An 18,752-nucleotide genomic window follows, 5' to 3' on the forward strand; every position below is an offset into this window, starting at 1 on the left:
AGAGGAGGAGGAAGAGGAGGAAGAAGGAGGTGGCGGCGGCGGAGCGGGGCCTGGCCGTCCGCTCCGCCGCGATGGACAGCTCGGGCAAGGAGCGGGAGGCCATGCAGCTCATGGCCGAGGCCGAGAAGCGGGTCAAGGGCTCGCACTCCTTCCTGCGGGGGCTCTTCGGGTGAGCGGCCGCGCAGAAACGGGGGGGGGGGGGCTTGCGGGGGTGCAGAGAGGGGGGGTGCGAAGAGGGGGTTGCAAAAGCGGCGTGGGGGGTGTGCGAAGGGGGATGTGCAGGAGTGCCAATGGGGGATGCAAAGGGGGATGCACAGTGCATAAGGGGGGGGGTTGCAAAGGGGGATGCGTGATGTGCAAAGGGGGATGCACAGTGCGTGAAGGCGGGGGTTGCAAAGGGGGATGCGTGGTGTGCCAGGGGGAGGCTGGCAGAAGCGGGGGACGGTGTGCATAGCAGGTGCACGGCAGGGTCAGAGCCGGGCCTCTCCGTGGGGTGCTCCAGACCAGTAACCCCGAGTGGCCAGGGATTTGTTTAGTATTATTTTTTGATTTGGGGTGGGGGCCTATCTAGAAAGCAAATGCATTTCTAAGTAGGTGCAACAGGAGTTTTGGGTGTGATTTGCAGGGTGCAAGCTGGCAAAGCTCACTGGGGTGCATTGCCAGTGGGGTTTCTGATTTCTTCTTTCTGGTTTTTGGTCCGGGTCTTTTCTCCCCCTTATTTGCTTTGCTGCTTTATTCAAAGGCATGCATTAATTTAAACTCAGTGTTTGGCCAATGTGTGCACGAAATTTTTAGGACTCAAGGACTGTGTTGATGAGGGTCTGTTTTTATGCACAGTGGGATTTCCCTCCCACCCCAACCGTATCTGATCTTTTGATTTCTTTAGTCAAGCTGAGCTTTGGGGATTAAATGCTGATGTTACAGGTGTGTAAACATTTATTGCTTGTGCGTGTTTGAAGCAATTCCTGGATTGCATGAGTCGGGGGGCCAGTTTAACAAAGTGAGGCCAAGGGCAACATTGGAAGTCTCTTCTCTGGAAGGGTTTTTGCAGTTCAGGAGGTTTTTGGAACAGGCCCATAGTTTTAAAGATTACTTTCTGTCTAGCAGCACCGTTTTGCTCCTGTATTTTTGGCAAGAGGCCCTGTCGCAGTTTCCTTGGTCCGAGGCTTTGTCCCTGCAGCTCCCAGTGCCAAACCGTTGCTTCAAAGCATGATTTGGGGCTGAGAAACCTGAAAGGGTCGTTTAGAGAGGAGTATCGCTCATCTTGCGAATGTGTCAACCCTTCGGGTTTCATCCTCGTTTCCATGAATCTTTCCTCCCTGTCCATTTGTAGTGTTTGCCGTGTTTTTTTTTTTGCTGAATAATTCCCAGTCCCCGTGGGATAGCGAGGAAGGGACTAGAGTCCTTGGCCTGTCAGGGCTGGGGCCAGTCTCAAGCAGTAGTTGGTACATTGAGGGATCGGCACATTTTTAAGAATGGAGGCATTATTGGATGCAAAGATGAAATTGCATAATTTATCGGAACAATGTTAAGCTTGTAAAAGCTGCAAAAATCATGCAATGCAAGATAACTTGCTGTTTTTGAAGGAGTTATTGTTTTATGGGGCAGCTCTGGGAAACAACACCAAAAGAGCAGTTTCTTGCCCTACAGGCACTTTTGCTTTCCGCTTTGAGAGCGTAGGGTTTGTGCTCTGGATCTGCTCCTGGAGCAACTAGTGCTGGGGGCAAAGGGGGAAACCAGCCTCAGTGGCGTGAACGCTCCTGGCGGTGGTTCAGGCTTGAGCGATTCTGATTTGCAAAAAGGCCTGGAGATTTGACTTTTTCCAAAGAAACAAGCCCCTAAAATCATAGTTTAGGGACTTGGTTTTAACAGCAGGATTTTTTTTTTTTTCTTAAGAAAAGAGAATGGTAAGAGAAGGAGGGGGTGGACGTGGCTGGACCTGCCTTATTGGGTTGTGCTTGTGCAGATTTTATTTTGATGCTTTTGATGTAGCTCAGGCTGGCAAAATGTAATGCCCACAACCCAGAAAGCAGAATTTTGAAGAACCGGATTTAAAAATAAATTTCTTCTGAGTCTCACTGAGATTAATCATGCAGGGCATGCATGAGATCGTAATCCTCACGGGCAGTTTTCCTAAAACCCTTGGAGTGAACCAGCAGATTTCCAGAGGCAAATTTCTATTTTTTTTTTTGCTAACAATAGATACAAAAAAAAAATTCTAAACAAGGTTACTTATTTAGACAGCAGAAAAATGCCCTGTCTTCTCTCTTTGTTCCCTTTTGCACATGGCCTGCAAAAGCAATTGGATTCTGATAGAAAGCCAAGAAAGAAAATAAGCCCAAAAAAGGTAATCTTACCACTACCTAAATTATATTGCTGCTCTCTGTTCTTTTGCTTGCTTTATAATCTGTTTGTAAAACAAATCAGGCTTTTTGGCTGCTTAGTTTTTATTCTGCATAACTCGCACATCGAATAGGAGCGAGTTATTGCTGGAGAGCCGCTTGAAAAGACCTACCTGGACCTGGCTTAATAAAAGACAACTTAAATGCTATTCTTATTTAGTGGAAAGTAGTTACAGGGTATAAAGCTCCCGTCTCACATGCAGAGAAAAGCAGCTTTGGGCTTCTCCCAGAGGCCATCTGGAAGCAGCGCATTGTCCGGTGGGTCTTCAAGGTCTGGGAGCAGACCAGCCTGGCTGCCAGGTGATCTTCCCATGTGGGTGTGCAAAAAACGATAGCTTCTACCTTTGTAAAAATAACACCACGCAAATAACATTTGCATTGGTAGCGCAGTAGTATTGATTAATTTTTCCTGAAGAGCTTCCTTTGCTTGCTAAGTGCTTTTTTTTTTTTTTTTTGACTAAAAGGTTAGAAAACATCTCATTTTGCAGGGTTCGGTGTTAGCTAGTGTCTCTTCGTTGGGCTTTGGTTCATACAAAAGACAGTTTTTAAGGGCAAGAGTAGGCAGTCTTGAGAAAATGCATGTATTTTGAAAGAAAACGCAATCATCTCTCAGAAGAGCTGAAAGAAGGAAAAAAAAGCAACAACAAATGTTTTTGTTTTCCACTCGCCAGCCAGCCAGACTGGTTTTTTTATGGTCTTTCTGTTAAGGAAGACAGAAATGAGCTTCAAGGAGTAAATGCCTGAGGAAATACCCATTTAATTAAAAAAAAAAATTCAAATTCTCTCTCAAGATAAATTATATTCTCGTCATTAATCATGCAATTCAGGAAGCCGAATTTGATTACTATAATTCATCAACTAAAATGTTTTCAATTGTTCTTTCCGTTATGTTCCTTACCTGAAAATATAGACATTTGGTTGAAAACCAAATGGCATGTCGAAGTTTGGTTTGATAACGTAGATTTACTCTACGAGAGCGTTTGCTCGTGTTCACGATGCAGGTGGTGAAGTGTATAGCATCTTTTAATTTTTGTTTTATTTTACATTCTCTGAACGGTGTCGTATTTCTTGTCACCTACTGGACTCTCTGTTTTTGCAGGTATTTTGCAAAGTGTCTCATATTGCTTGCAAACTTGGTTAAATTTCTTATATTGACACCACCGGAGTAAGGAAGAATTTGAACTGTTCTGGGCGAAACTCTTCTCACATAAATGTTTTGTGCGAAATTGCATGTCCCAAGGGAGTTTGTGGATGCAGCCTGTCGCCAGGGCAGGCTGTTTCGTGAAGGACCTGATGCTGAACCTCCCATTTGCTAAATGCCACAGAAAGGGAAAAAAAGATCCTTTATCTTGAGATCATCTGTCTGTAACCATCTAGACGACTGTGGCAAATGATGCATTGGTTTTGGCCTGGGCTCAGATGAAAAGTAGATGCAGGGAAGGAGGCCAAGGAGGTGGCATAACAGAGCTTGAGTGTTGCTCCCAACTTGGAGATACTTAAGAGTTTTGTGCATTGAAAATACTTTTATTAGCACAATAAAGTGCCCCTCTCTGCTGCTGTGACATGAGCGTTTGTACTGTGAGGGACAGCTCACAGGGCTCAACAACCTTGCAGGTTTTATGATTTATTTTTGGAAATGCAGGCCTTGGGTCAGCATGCGTAATTCCCTCTTAAACCAGGTTAAATCTGGAGGTTCAGACACTTGGCTTTCAAGCCTCCAAAGCTGGTTTCTTCAGCTTTGCTCTCTCTCTGAGTTGTAAGGATCACGTCTTGCTTGTAATGCTTCCTCAGATCCTTGCTGCATTGAGTACCAGACATGGAGTACTAGACATAGCACTTCTGTAACCACTGTTTTATGGGAGGAGAGGTGCAATTCAGGAGCAAATATGCATTCAGGCCTGTAGCTTGTTGCAGAAAGAAAAGGGTAGAAAATTCTTCTAAGCTATCGATTTCTTCTTCATAAGGCACCAGCTAGTGCTTCACCCAGTGGCTTTGCGTTTTGTCCTGGGTGGATCCTGTGCATCTTGGAGTTGAAGCAGGTGCTCTTTGGGTGGCTTAATTTCATCTTTCCCTGAGAATACAGTGGTTTGTCCTTTTTTATATGAGCTTTTTTCTTTTCTCCTCTTTCCTCTATTTTTTCTCTTCATCACCCTGAGGTCAGGAAGACAAGCCCTTCCAGGGTGTTGGAGAAGAGCGGTAGTAGTCTCTAGTAGACAAATAAAATGCAGTGCATGGTGAGCAGGTGATATAGGGAATGTTACTAGCAATAATCCCCCTCTTCTGCCTGATGCTAAAGCAATTTCTGAATGCAGAAAGGATCACAGGATTGTGTAGGTCGGATGTGATCTCCAGAGACCTAGTCCAGCCTCCTGCTTAGAGCAGGTTCAGCTTAGATCAGGTTGCTCAGGCCCATGGCCAGTCAAGGGCTGAATATCTCCAAGGCCAGAGAGCCTACAGGCTCCTTGCTGGACTCGCTCCAGTACATCAATGTATTCTGTACGGAGGAGCCCAATGCTGGGCGCAGCATCCAAATGTGGTCTGCAGTTCCAAACGGGTACAACCGTGTCCCTTTTTCTGCTTTTGCTCATACAGCTCCAAACACGCTTGGCATTCATTGCCGTGAGGACACATTGCTGACTCGCGTTCACCTTGCCTACCAGGAGCCCTCTATCTTTTTCTGCAAAGCTCCTTTCTAACCCGTGAGTCCCAGCCTGTCCTGCTGCTTGGGCTTACTATAGCCCAGATGCAGGACTTTGTATTTTCCTTTATGAAAATTCGTGAGAGTCCTGCCAGTCCATTTTTGAAGCCTGTTGGAGTCCCTCTGAATAGCAGCTCTGCCCTCCAATGGTTCAACTGCTGCCCCCAGTTTGATATCATCCACAGGTTTGCTGGGAGTGCCCTCCTTCCCAGCACTCCACCCAGCTCATTAATAAAGATATTAAACAATATTGGCGCTGAGGAATGCCACTGGTTGGACTTTGTGCTGCTTATCACTATTTTAAGCCTGATGGTCCAGCTGATTTTCCACCTACGTTATTATCCACTTGTCCAGCTGATATCTCTCCAGTTTGGCCATAAGGATACAATGACAGACCATGTCAAAGGCCTTGCTGAAGTCAAAATATACGACATCTACTGCTCTTCCTCTACCTACGCAGCCGGTAGCCTCTTTGTAGAAGGCAGTCGGGTTGGTCAGATGTGATTTGCTCCCAATTATCTTCATGTTCAAGTGACTGGAAAGGGCTTTCTGGACGATTACTCCATAATCTTCCCAGGGACTGAGGTTAGGCTGAGCAGCTTGTAGCTTCCCAAACCCTCCTTCCTGGCTTTCTTGCCTGAAGATGGGTGTGACATCTGCCTTTTGCAGATCCTGATGAACTTCCCCCGATTGCCATGACCTTTCAGAGATGACAGAAAGTGGCCTTGCTGTGACGCTGGCCACCAGCCTTGGTGCCCTAGGATGCATCCCATGTGGGTCCGATGTACTTGGGTGTGGTCAAAGGATGTATGTGCTCCCTACCTCTATTTTTTCCCTAGCGTGGGTGATGTTCAGCTCCCACAGACACTGCTGGTAGGACTGGGGAACTGAGAGGCAGGAGGGCAGCCATTACCAGTGAAAATGGGCAAAAAAGTACCAAGTCCCTTGGCCTTTTCTGCATCTTTTGTCACTTGGTGCATGGCTGCACTGAGCAGCTGCAGACATGGGTCCCTTTGCCCTTAGAGCAGTCTCCTTGGGCTCCTGACGAGCAGATCCCTGAACGAGCCTAGCTCTGCTCTCCTGCGGTGCAGGGTTGCCATTCTGCTGTCTTTTCCTCCACCTTCATGTCTTCGGCCACCTCTTCTCTGCCTGTGAGGATGGGCCCAGCAGAGCATCTCCCCTGCTCAGCTCACTGGTGGACTGTATCAGGTCCTCAGCACCCTCCGGGCATCTCCTTGATTGCTTGTGCCCACCATGGCCTTTTCAGCATGAAGTCCATCTACCTCCTCCCCTTGCACAGGCAGTGTGCGTATAGCAGACCCACCACAACGTAACCCTCGTCACCGTTGACTCATTATAGTGCACCAATGAGCAGCTGCAGACGAGGGCTCAGTGCGGTAGGTCTGTCGGAGAGTGGTCCCAACCTACAGGCAAAGCTCATTTCGCTTAAAACAAGTTAAGGGGAACTGGCTTTGGGTTCAATGAGAAGGACATTTCTCATGTGCTTAGTACAAGTGTGCGTCTCTCCAAACAGATGGCTGCAAAAAAGAAATGTTTGACTCAATTGCGCCATGAGGCCCATAAGAAATAACGTTTGGGGTCCTGCAGGGAAGAGCTATGACAGGTCCAGAACGTATCTCTGACCGCCAGGGCTTTCCAGCTGGAAGATAAATTGGACTAGTATGCAGATGAGTGAAACGATATTTGGTTTTGTTTTTAAGATAAAAATAGATTTCCTGATGTCTCAGACTTCATTTGCAGTAATCCTTTGAAATTTTACTAGAATAAAAGTTGAGGGTTGTATGTCTTAGCTGTCAGCCAATAAATGTTTGTGGTGTATTCAGTACATGTGCTCCTCCTGCCACCACCCCAGTGTTACTACTGGCGTATCAGAGCCTCTCGGCATTGCTAATGGATTTATCCATACAGTAATCCTGTGTGGGAGAGCAGCCTGCTCTGCTCATGCTTTGCAGATGAGGGACCTGAATCAAAGAGTAGCTAATGATTTGCTCAAAGGTCCAAACTCTTCAGGGATGGAAAAAACTCATAGGCTGCCATTTCAGGACTGGGTTTCTGTCTGCTTTTCTGCCCCTGCTTTATGGAATGATTTAAAAAAAAAAAGGCTTCTTCTCTCTAGAAAAGACTTGATTGTTGTCATTTTTGTCAGCTTCCACCAGCTCATTGTTTGCACCATGGCATGGGAGACCTAATCAAGTGTTAACTGAACTTCTCTCTGCTTCCTTGATTTTTCTGACTTCAAAACCTGCCTATGCAGCATGCAAGGCAGTTAAGAAATCCAGTTGTTTCCCACACTTCTGTTATCCTGCTTTCTAGAGGACTGGAAATCCTTCCCCGTTTTAGGATGCAGGCCCTGCGTTTTGCTTGCACAGATGGTTCAACCCGGAACGTGTTGCTGGGCAGATGCAGCCCTGCCCTCGCCACCCTTGGACCACTTCTTTGTGTAGATAGATAGCTCCGTTTAGGTAGTCCTTTGGCGATCTGGACTGGGAGACTGACATCTGGAGTATTTTAAAAATATTCAAAAATTGAATAATGTTCTATCTGAAGTGTCTCTCTCCCACCCCCACCGTTCACTGTAGTGGTAGCAATGCTGGTGGCACGGGGGCAGTTGCTGGAGAAGGCACGGGAGCTGCCAGCAGCCAGCCAACTCTTGCCTCAGCTTCTCCTGCTCTGCTCAGCCAGCTCTCCAGCACTGTCTTTGCAAACTGTGGACCTTGCATGGTTTCCTCGGTTGGTTTTCCAGAACACAATGGAGAAAATTCAGTTTTAAGCCCTGCTCAAGCCAATGTATTTTATAAGAAGTTGATTTGCTTAGAAAGGATCTTGTAAAGATGTCTCATGAGATACCAATGTGGCAGAGCTACGTAAAATTTGATTTTCCTCTCTCTGAACAATATAACACTTGCATTGTATCTCCTGAGACTTACCGTGTGTATTGGGACTATACCTGTTTAAGGAGAAGAAAGCAATGGAAGCCTTGCGTGAGACACAACTGGGGTGATGGTGAATGGCTATCTGTTGATGTAGTAAAGTCCGGAGGGGCTAGTTCACCAGAGCTAATAGGGTTGCAACCTCCCAAACCTTATTTTAGCTTCTGGCCCATGTTTTAATAACTGTATTTCATTGCAGCACAGTATAATTGACTCTCTCGCTCTCTTTCAGGGGAAATACCAGGGTAGAGGAAGCCTGTGAAATGTATACCAGGGCTGCAAACATGTTCAAGATAGCCAAAAACTGGAGTGGTAAGTACAGTCGCAGCCTGTTTGTCAGGGAGAAGGGTTGGAGCATTTCTCGCACCGGGGTGACCTCTGAAGGCTGGAGTGGCATGGTGCAAATTATCAAAGTGGGGTTTTAGTTCATAGGCTGTTTCCGAGGCAGTTGTTCCTACGGCAATGCAATTCCTCTTTCTGGGAGCGGAGGCCTTAGCCACTCTTTTTGCAAGTCTTCCTCCAAACATGTGTCTGAACTTATGCATGGATAAACGCTGCGGTTCAACAGAACCAGAGGGCAGCATTGTTTATCTTCGAGTTCAGGAACTACAAATCTGGCAGGAGAAGGTAGCATCCTGACCTTGATTTCTCTGTGCACGAGTTGCATCTGCTGCTGCATGCTTTTCTAAGCTATGCTATTGCTCATGCAGCTCCTTCTCTAAAATTCCCTGTTCTAAGGGAAGTGAGATCCAGTGGGCTTCAAGATCCAAAGAATTCTTCCTTCCTGGTCCTTTGGATGGAAGGCTGCTATGGCCCCCCATTTCTAGGTTCAGCCAGTGGCGAGGATGAACACCTATTTCCGGGGATGAGCATGTATTCCCGTGTTCGTGCCCTCGTGCCGTCGACCTCCAGCAGACTGACGCAGAGAGCAGTAGCATGTCACGTGTCTGGCACCACTAGCACGCAGACAGTGCTTGCAAAAACATGATTGCAGATGGCTCGTTCCTCCTCTTTCTGAATGATGCAGCTCCAAGCTTGCTGGCTCATGCCCATTCTCCTATGGGTCTCTGCAGGAGCTGGTCCCAACCCATGGTCCCAGGGGACATGTGCACACACATGTATATTTGCACATGTGCATGTTCTATTACTTATATATATACGATGTTATTATGGCGTGTGTAATGTTACTGAGATGGTATCTCTTGCCTTGAAAGGTTCTGTTTCCAAAAAGATCCCTGGTGCTGCCCCTCAGTGATGTTTCTTGCCTAACTCCCCCGTAACCACCTGTGAAATTTGCCGTCACGCACCGCACTGTCGGTATTTCTGTCAGCCTCATGCTGATCTGTCACATCCTGTCATTTCTCATGTTGTGTCTGGTAGCCAAACCTCGGGTTGGGGCCAGTTATCTTCCTGGGTACCTTAACAGTGTGAAACTGGGGTAGCTGTGCTGAGAAGCAGTTTTTTGCACTGAAATACATGGCAAGTGCAGGTAGTTCTGCAAATAGACATAGACTTGGATCTGTTTGGGGAATTCACGGAAATGTCTTGTCACGGTACTGTAATTCTGCTTACTCGATGGGACTGGAGAGGTAAATCCTATCTGTGTTTCTTTCTCAGCTGCAGGGAATGCGTTTTGCCAGGCAGCCAAACTTCACATGCAGCTGCAGAGCAAACACGATTCAGCCACCAGCTTCGTGGATGCTGGGAACGCTTACAAAAAAGCAGACCCACAAGGTAAGGCAAATGAAATCCTGGGTTATTTCATGCAAATCTTAGTTGTGGAGTAGCTAGTAAGTTGTGGAGTAGCTAGTAAGCTATGGTTTTCTTTAGTCGACTGCTTTATGTGGTTAAGATCTTCAGTATACACTACTGCAAAGCCTTAAGCATAGCCTTGGCTTCTACTTTTCAGGCAAGATACTTACTTAAATTTAACATAACTTGCGGAGTATGACTGGGCAGGGAATGCCTTATTGTGGTTAGGTAAGTCTGATGGAAATTCTGTGAATTAATGATGCTTTTCCTTGCTTGGGACGGAGCTGTAGGTCTGCTAGATGAATCCTCACGGTTTAGAGACTATCTAGAGTCATCACACACTGAATACTCCTTCCACCACAAAATATAAGAGGTCTGTAGGTGTTAGTACTGTACAAGCAGTAATATGCATCATGTTGCCAGTCGTATCTGGAAGGTGGTCTATATTCTTGTCCCTGGGTAACGTCTCAGGAGCAGTACAACTGTATTCATTGCTTTGGAACAAGATGTGATTGTAAGCGGTCATTTGATTATGTTTTTTTTTTTTTTTTAAATGAACATACTTTGTGGATGAGTTTCTAAAAGGCTGGGATGAGATCCTAAATGAAGTTCCTGAAGAGAGCTCTGAAGACACTTGCTCAGCACTGACACCCACTGTTTTATAACTCTAAAACACAAAATGCCTTGAAAACTGCAGTCCTATGTATTTATTAGATTAGTATTTCTAAGTTTTTTTCATTTGAGCATGCAGCCTGATAGACTTGGAGTATGATTCGGCTGTATTCTGCCCACCCTAATCTTTGACAGTTATTTCGATGTTAGAATCGTTGCCTGCACTACCAGGCAGGCTATCGGCAAGATGTGGGTATCTGAATCTGGTCAGGGTGGGAGAATCGTGATTAGATTTGCAAATACAAAACCACGGGGGACATTGCATGTCTCCATGCATGGATATGAAAATGTATGTCTGTCATCCCAGGCATATGTCTGTATGGGAGTAGATATTTAAGGAGCTGGTTTGTAGTCTGCCAAACAGAGGTATTACCACAATCTGATGAACGATTTTTGCGGGGGCTGTTCTGAAATTCAAGATGTCTGATGTGCTGGCTGACCTTGTGTTGTTTCTCCCGACTGCTCACGCTGCAGAGGCCATCAACTGCTTAAATGCAGCTATCGATATCTACACTGACATGGTAAGAAGCCATGCTGGCTGGGTAGGTTGTGGCCTGATATGTGGTTGATCGTGTGACTATAAGAGATACAGCTATTGCATTTACCCTGAAGCTTTGTAGATGTTGTATGTGCAGGACCAAGAGGGAAACCCCCCCCCCCCCCATCTCATTCATAATCTCTTATGTTTTCTAGGGGCGATTCACTATTGCTGCCAAGCATCACATCACCATTGCAGAGATTTATGAGGCTGAGCTGGTAGACATTGAGAAGGTAAAGACGATAATGACTGTGTTATTACTGATATGTTGCATTTCCTTTTCTATCCAGAAGAACGCGGAGATCAGCTTGGTTGAAAAATTCGTCTTTCATCCAACGCTAGGCTTCTTTACGGGGGTATAAGTCACTGAAATTAGAGTTACTCTTACAGCAGTCTCAGTGAAGTGTTGACCATCGGTGATCTTTCCAGTTGTCCATGTTTAATCTAATTATGTGACGAATAACTACAAAAGTCAACAACAGCAGGTTTGGTGCTTGCATGATGGTTCAGAGTGCTGGAGCTAACAGGTTGGGACAGAAGTGGAGATTTTTCTCCCTCCTCGCTGCAGGACTATCCTAATTATTTGCAAGTTAGTTATCTGCAAGAGAGTGGTGGTGAAGCTCCTGGATAGCTTTCTTTCCTCTGACAAGGCCCTGAAAACCTGCTCCAGAAGATACTACGTGGAGGAGGCTGCAGTGGTCTAGGGTTGACTTCTGCTGCCGTTACACATCCCAACGTGCTTTTTGCAAGGACTGAGCAGTTTAGACCTGTTGCTCCAGGAGGTGCCTTTGGGCATGGATTTCACCCTAAGGAAACCGCCAAGGCTGAGTTCGGAGCCAGCTGCAAAGTGCTGCTGCCCACCAGAGTGTGGTCCCCAGCAGATATCTGTCCATGTACTACCAACAGAGGTTTTGAAAATACGCTCATCAGACCTGAAGTTGTTAGTATTGGCTCTCAGGATGGGGAAAGTGGAATTGGTATTGGAAAGGTGGCAGCCTCTTTTGTCAGCATAACCAAGTACCTGTTACAGGGAACACGCAGTTTGATTTCTAAACGGAATAACATTAAATACGTAGCAGGTCAGCTAGTAACAAATCTTGTTCTAGTTGAGGTTTGCTGAATGCAAGTGTATCACTTCTAGATACTCTTTTCTAGAGAATCTTTTGCCTCATCAGTTCCACTTCATTAGATCCTGTCCATCTGCATTAACAATTTCAGCTTTAACAGTCCATGTGCAGTCCTGCTTCAATCAAGCATTACATCAGGACTGGTCTTTTAATAAAAAGTTTATCATATCATGGCAAAACGGAGAGAAGATGTTGCATTGTGCTTATGAAAATTTTTAATCGTTATCTTGATAGTAGTGTATCACCTTTATTAAACATGCACTGGCGTTTGGGGTCTTTACGAAATTCACAGTAAAATTTTAAAGGGTGGCATAGTATTTTGAGTTTGATGGAGGCCAGGGACGTTTCACTGCCCGAGAAATGCTGCGGGGTGCTGTTCTTCCACCTGCAGAGCAGAAGAGCTTTTGTAAATGTGGTCACTGTGCGCTCTTCTAACCAAAAATGTTACTTCAGAAGCCATATTAGTGTTTTTTGTCTCCCAGGCGATCGCGCACTACGAGCAGGCTGCAGACTATTACAAGGGAGAAGAATCCAACAGGCAAGTTGTCTTGGCAAAATAATTACTTTCAACAAGGAAGGGTTAGAAATCCGGATTTCTCCTAGATGGCACTCTGCCTCTCCCCAAACTCCCAGGCTCTTCTGAGATTTCCTTTGAGAGGATGCCCAAAGCCTCCATAAATGTTTTAGCTTTAGCAGCTTCGGTACCTTAGGGTCCACGTGTCTTCATGCCATGTGAGTTTCTAAATAAAGCCTTTTAGAGTCCCACTTAAGGCTCTTATCCCTGCAGACAGGCTTGGCTTGTTTTGGATGTCCATTCTGGATGCACAGCAAGCATGGAAGACTGAAAGGTCCATGCCCAACTGAAGGTCTTCCTGCACGTTGATGTGATTTTAATGTTAACCATCAAAGAAGTTGCCCTGATATGCAGCTTTTATTTATGCTAAGTAGTGGAGGTAGTGCTTGGAGATACTGGGGCGCAGATTTTTCTTTTTTCCCCACCGGTGGCTCGGGCAATACTATACTTACTTTAATTGTATTGATTGCAGTTCAGCCAACAAGTGTCTGCTGAAGGTTGCTGCTTATGCTGCTCAGCTGGAGCAGTACCAGAAGGCCATTGAGATTTATGAGCAGGTTAGTGTGAACTCACCTCTTGCACTGGCATCAGCGATGGGGGTTAAAGAATTAGGGCAGTCTCAGCAGTGGAGGATGGAATGAGCTTTCCACTGTAAGACTGAGTTTTGTCTGTTCCCTGCAGCTGAGCCCTTAAGGACTCGCCTACATGTTAAATTCTGGGTCTCGTCAAACGTAGAGGGTTTTTTTTTGTTTAAATGATGCTGCGAACCAAATGAGAGATGCAAATCAGAGAAAACCCTGATCTGAAGCCAAAAAGTCATTGAAAATGAAAAGTAGGTCAGTGTGGTAGTCTCTCAAAATTGTCAGGGCCTAGAAGCTTCAAATCTTGCATATTCTGGAGTTGATTATGCCTTTAAATGTAGCAACTTGCTTCTATGCGTTTAAGAATTGCTTTACCTTAAGCTTTTTGTTTTTTTTCCTGAATCCCTATTACTATACCTTTACACTCTCCCTACATCCCTGCAGAGATGCTGAACCCCCTATTTATTGACATGGTACTCCCGAACAGTGCCTGACACCAATTGTCTTTGGGCGAATGGGCTGCATGGGGATTTTTTCCTTAACTTTGGATTAGTCAAAAATCTGTCTAGTTTCCCAATAGCTTTTTGTAAAGACACTAGCAATTTTTTCGCCGTCTTTCTTTGCAGACAGTTGTGTGGTGTTGCATGCAATTTGAAGCAGCTGCTATATTTTTAATTTGGTTCTTAACGAAGTAATTTTCTCTAATAATGATATGTCTAGGTTGGAACAAATACTATGGATAATCCTTTGCTCAAGTACAGCGCGAAAGAGTATTTCTTCAAAGCTGCCCTGTGCCACTTCATTGTGGATGAACTGAACGCTAAGGTTAGTGGTTATCCAGAACTTCCTGCGTCTGTGTTGCCTTTGCAGGAGCGATGCTCCTGCAGGCATAGGAACTTGCATATCTGTTGCATGGGTTGAAACTTATATTTCCGCATATATGTTATTTTCCCCCAAAAGTGTGGGGAGGGAGGGGGCTCTGCCCCCATGTGGCTGGGAAAGTGCCGTGTTGCTTTTCTGGGAGAGCAGTCGAGGTGCTGTCGTTGGCAGGCGCCTAGCAGGGCCCGGAGCTATTATGGCTGTGAGTGCCTGGGCACAGATTTAAGGGCTATAATGGCTAAAACAGCATTAAACTCTCCACAGCAAGTGGAATTAAGAGTGAGCTGCAGTGACTCCAAGGCAGGATGTTCAGGACACTTGTAAGGATGCTCCTGGGGAGTACCCAGCTTTGAAGACTGGTGTCAGAAGCTGGGAGTTTTCCTTCTTTCTGCTCTGTCCTCAGTCCCTGTCTGCTTCTGCTGCTTCGCTCTTGCCCGCTTGAGGCTCCAAGTCAGAGCAGACTCCGATGAACCAAGTTCTGACCTTGTGTCTGCATGTCCTTGTGCTCTTGGGTGTACTGGGAATATTTTCTCAAGCTCTCTATGCTGTTTTAGGACTAGGTGACTGGAAGATAAGGACTGAAATAAAAAGCAGGTATTTGTATGTGAAATGCACTCCAGGGTTAGCTTCTCTCTTCTAGCTGGCGCTCGAGAAATATGAAGAAATGTTTCCAGCGTTCACAGATTCAAGGGAGTGCAAGTTATTAAAAGTAAGTAAACCCACTATTAAAATAACACTGACGTTTGAAAATGAATAGTGCCCTTTCCCATGGCGCCTTTTCTCCTTGCTGGGGTTTGGTCTTGCGGTCAAACCTTGTAGAGGACATCAGGCTTGATTTGCATGGGATTTATATCATGCTTGTGGAAGCAGCTGGAGAAAGGTGGTTATTCTAAGTAACTTTTAAACTAATTTCTAAAACCTGTTCTTGCATTCATGGGGAGGTGGGTTGCAGAAGGTCCCAGGCTGTGGCTGCTGAGCACCGCAGGGCCCCTGGGGAGGGGAGATGCAAGGGAGGGGTGGGCGGGAGCATCCAGCAGCACAGTATTTCACTGAACCCAAACCGCATACTGACTTCTAACTTTGCATGGTGTTGTGCTAGAAACTGCTGGAAGCTCATGAGGAGCAAAACTGCGAGGCCTACACTGAGGCGGTAAGTAGTCCAGCGCTTGCTCAAGGTGCATTTGTGGCTGCCTGCTCCTGGGGCAGTCTGAAATAGCTTTGTTTTTTAATCTGTTTTTTCTACGTGTGGGTAGCCTGTTGCATGAGCTGTACAGGAGCACTGCTGCGTTGCTCAGTGCTGCAGCAGGGTCCAGGTCTTGCCGCGACACTATTTGACACCAATTCACAGAAAAACGTCGGGGGGCAGGAACCTCTGGAGGTGCATTCCCCCCCAGAAGCAGGGCCAGCTCTATCAGGTCTATTCACAGGTTTTGTACCACCCCTTTCAGTGTGTTAAAGCTCTGGCTTAAAGCTCTGTGTGTGTACACACCCGTCTAGCTTTAAAAGACAAAACTTAACAAAATGCAGCGTACATCTTTTGCAGTGTTCTCGTTTGCTTTCCACTTTTACCTTTCCTTTTTCCCTAACAGGTTAAAGAGTTTGATTCGATATCGCGTTTGGATCAGTGGCTTACGACCATGCTGCTTCGCATCAAAAAGTCCATTCAAGGCGAAGGGGATGGGGACCTGAAGTGAATCGTTTGTGATATTTGTGGCATGCCGCCTAAATAACCCGTTCTTGTGTTACAGCCAGGGACCGTTACGGAATAGGTGATAAAATATCTCGCTTAATTTTGTTGCTTATGAATCAAATGCCTCGTGTGTTTCTTTAATATCCTGCTCTTTGTTGTGACAACGTGGGTAGATGAGAAGCGATGCTCTGGGTATCACTTTCTAAGGTTAAAGAAACACTTCTGGCAGAATCTTTTTTATGTTGTTTTATTTGGTGAGCCCAATTGTGCGCTTCTGACTGCTTTTCCTCTGCTGTTTTGTCTTCTAAGGTTATGTAAATATTTTTGTCCTGCCCGTACAGTACAAACGATCGCTTCTGATCTATTGCTGCGTTGTGACTGTCTTGTGTTTTTAAATGGACCTCTGTCAGATGAGCTTGGATCTTGTTTTTTTTTAAATGATAGAGCTTTTTTAATGGTACTAGTGAAAGGCTTTGTGACTCCGACGTACAGTATGCGTGTGTGTGTGTGCATACTATGCAGATACATGTGTGCATGTATAAATACAGACTGCAGAATGACCTAGGTTGGAAAACATTTATAATGCAGAGAGGACAGGACTGCTTAGATTGGTGCCAACCCTCTGAATAGTCATGAATGGGCCTAGTTTAATCCTGTATTTTGTATTTAAGAGCTAAATATAAAATGTAAGGTTCTTCTATATTTTCTTGGATCTATTTTTCCACTTATTTTATTTTGTGGTGCGTCCCATCCCTCCTATCCCGAGATAACTTGACCTGAGTAATAATATATTTTTCTAACTTTTCATTTACCTGAAGTCCTGCTGCTGTCTCTAATACAGCTCTGTTGTGTGTGCCAGGCAAGACTGGTTAGTTCATGATCTTTCTGCTCGTTGTTGTGCTGTGCAGAATTGTCGACTGAGACTTGATATGATCCAGGGACCTTCCCTCAGCTCTCTGAGTGACGGATTACTCGAAGCTTGCTTTGAAAAGGTGTAGACTCTTTAAAAATTCCTGTAGTCATTACAAAGATGTGTTTTAAAACGTCTGCAACTCAGGCGCTTTTGTGCAATGCTTAGTTTAAGTAGAGACGATAAAGCTACCTATTTCACGTGTATATATCAAGAGGGACTTAAGGAGCCTGTGCAGTTTCTTGGCGGGAGCCAGCAAAGCGGTATTGCTTTAAGATGGAGTAATTTTCAGACGCACTGGGGACATGCAGAGAATGAAGAAGGACTTGCTTTATTTGACATGAGTGCTGCCCTTTTCCATTGCCAAAGCAGGAATATCATAGTAGCCCCCAGGTAGTAACTGCCGCAGGTATATAGGGCTCTCTGCAGGTACCGCGTGGGTATCAGCTGGCATGCTGATCTTCGGTTTGTTTTTAATCTAAACACTTATCTGAAGTACAACTTGGTACTGACTCGTCGACTCATTGTCCTAAGCGTTGTAGTACTACTAAAGTAGTGCTGTCTCTACCACCCGCGTACAAAAAAAAAAAAAAAACCTTCTGGCATGCTCAAAAAAAAAAGAAAAAAATGTTTTTTCAGAGTGATCAAACTTATTTTTCACGTATGCTATTCTGGGTATCACAACTCGGATGAAAGGGCCCGGGAGGTTTGCAGCACTTGCAAGGGAAGGGGAGCAAAGCCTTGGAAGATGCTGGCTCTTCTAAGCAACTTGGTTCTTCACTTCTCGCATGGGTTTTAAGGCTCCTGTTTGTGACCAACCTCCCTGCAACAAAATTGTCACTTAGGCCCTCGCGTTTCATGTGCGTCTTCCTCGCCAGCTTGGCAAAGAAATATTTTAAGTTATATTTGGCTTGTGGTCCCCGTTTGCCTCCACCTGAGATGCCCTTCCCTAGCTTCGTACACAACTGACGTGAGTATTTTATGCCATTTGTCCACTTCTCTGGTTGTCAGTGTTGTGCGCGGCGGTGGCAAGGTGCGTACGTGGCTGCTGGACCGGACGACCAAACCCAAACCGGGGTGCGCGCCCTGTTAGTGTGCTTTGGAGCAATAGCGTTAAAACGCAAGTGTTAGCTTTGTAGCGGTAGGCTACAGCATGTCATCCAGCGTAATCTGTGGTCAATCGTGACAGTTTTAAAATGATGATCTGCCACTCCGCTGTATTTCCCCTCTACCCTAGTATGAAACTCTGTACTATGACACCTTAATGAAATGGCCTGAGCAAGAACATAGTCTGTTTTGTGTGACTCTGTACAGTAATAAAACAGAAATTGTGAACATCAGTAGTCATGAACGTTCTTTCGCGGAAAACGCAAACGGCGAGCTAAAGCTAGAGCTGAACAAATAGCAGCAGGGTTTGACGGTAAAAGCCAGGATGTACAGCACCTTGTGCTGGGGGTTTGGGCTGCCTTTTAAGGTAGGAAGGAGGTTTCCATGCTAAGAATGTAAGCTTTCCATATGGGAAAGCACTGGATGGCCGTTTTATGGTGTCTGTCCTACGACTAACTCACTTCCCTGTGTTCAGGGAGTGCAAAAGCTTTCCTGTCTACAGGTACTCGTGCCCAGAATTTAAATATATCTACAACCTCTTTACATTGGTCATTGGGAAAACAGCTTCAAAAGTAGCATCAGCCTTGAATAAGCATTTCAAATATAACCTCCTGCGGGTGTTGTTGTTTTTTTAATAAAAGAGTACACCTTCCTGTAGCTGAAGGAAGGCCATGGTAACATCAGACATGGCTTTAGGCTCCTAAAACAGCAGCTCTGTACCAAAGTTTGGGTATTTTTATTGCTCTGTCAACCCCCTAGGCTTAGCACCTTGGGCGCCCCAGGGCCGGCAGCCAGCCCCCTGGGAGCTGGTAGGGGGGTGGGGTGGCCCCACAGCAGGGGAGCAGCAGGGAGCAGGGCCAGGGTGCAGGGG

At 45.7% G+C, this 18,752-nt stretch overlaps 1 protein-coding gene across 1 annotated transcript; it reads left to right on the top strand.

Moving 5' to 3' along the window:
• Nucleotides 1-18,109, top strand: LOC104151879 (beta-soluble NSF attachment protein). Its single transcript, XM_068940460.1, has 11 exons — nucleotides 1-169; nucleotides 8,284-8,363; nucleotides 9,669-9,785; nucleotides 10,950-10,996; nucleotides 11,169-11,246; nucleotides 12,623-12,678; nucleotides 13,187-13,271; nucleotides 14,016-14,120; nucleotides 14,815-14,883; nucleotides 15,274-15,324; nucleotides 15,764-18,109. Exons 1-11 carry the CDS (start codon nucleotides 72-74, stop codon nucleotides 15,866-15,868), a joined length of 891 nt encoding a protein of 296 aa, XP_068796561.1. The 5' UTR covers nucleotides 1-71; the 3' UTR covers nucleotides 15,869-18,109.
• The last annotated feature ends 643 nt before the right edge of the window (nucleotides 18,110-18,752 follow it).

The sequence above is a fragment of the Struthio camelus genome, chromosome 3 (genome assembly GCF_040807025.1).
Source record: "Struthio camelus isolate bStrCam1 chromosome 3, bStrCam1.hap1, whole genome shotgun sequence".
Lineage (NCBI taxonomy): Eukaryota > Metazoa > Chordata > Aves > Struthioniformes > Struthionidae > Struthio > Struthio camelus.

What these genes read in the sequence shown, in the direction of transcription:
- LOC104151879 (XM_068940460.1), top strand. Translation starts at nt 72, where the DNA reads ATGGACAGCTCGGGCAAGGAGCGGGAGGCCATGCAGCTCATGGCCGAG. An exon ending in GATAGCCAAAAACTGGAGTG is followed by an intron (nt 8,364 to 9,668) that starts GTAAGTACAGTC and finishes TTTCTTTCTCAG; the next exon opens with CTGCAGGGAATGCGTTTTGC. An exon ending in TGGATGAACTGAACGCTAAG is followed by an intron (nt 14,121 to 14,814) that starts GTTAGTGGTTAT and finishes TCTCTCTTCTAG; the next exon opens with CTGGCGCTCGAGAAATATGA.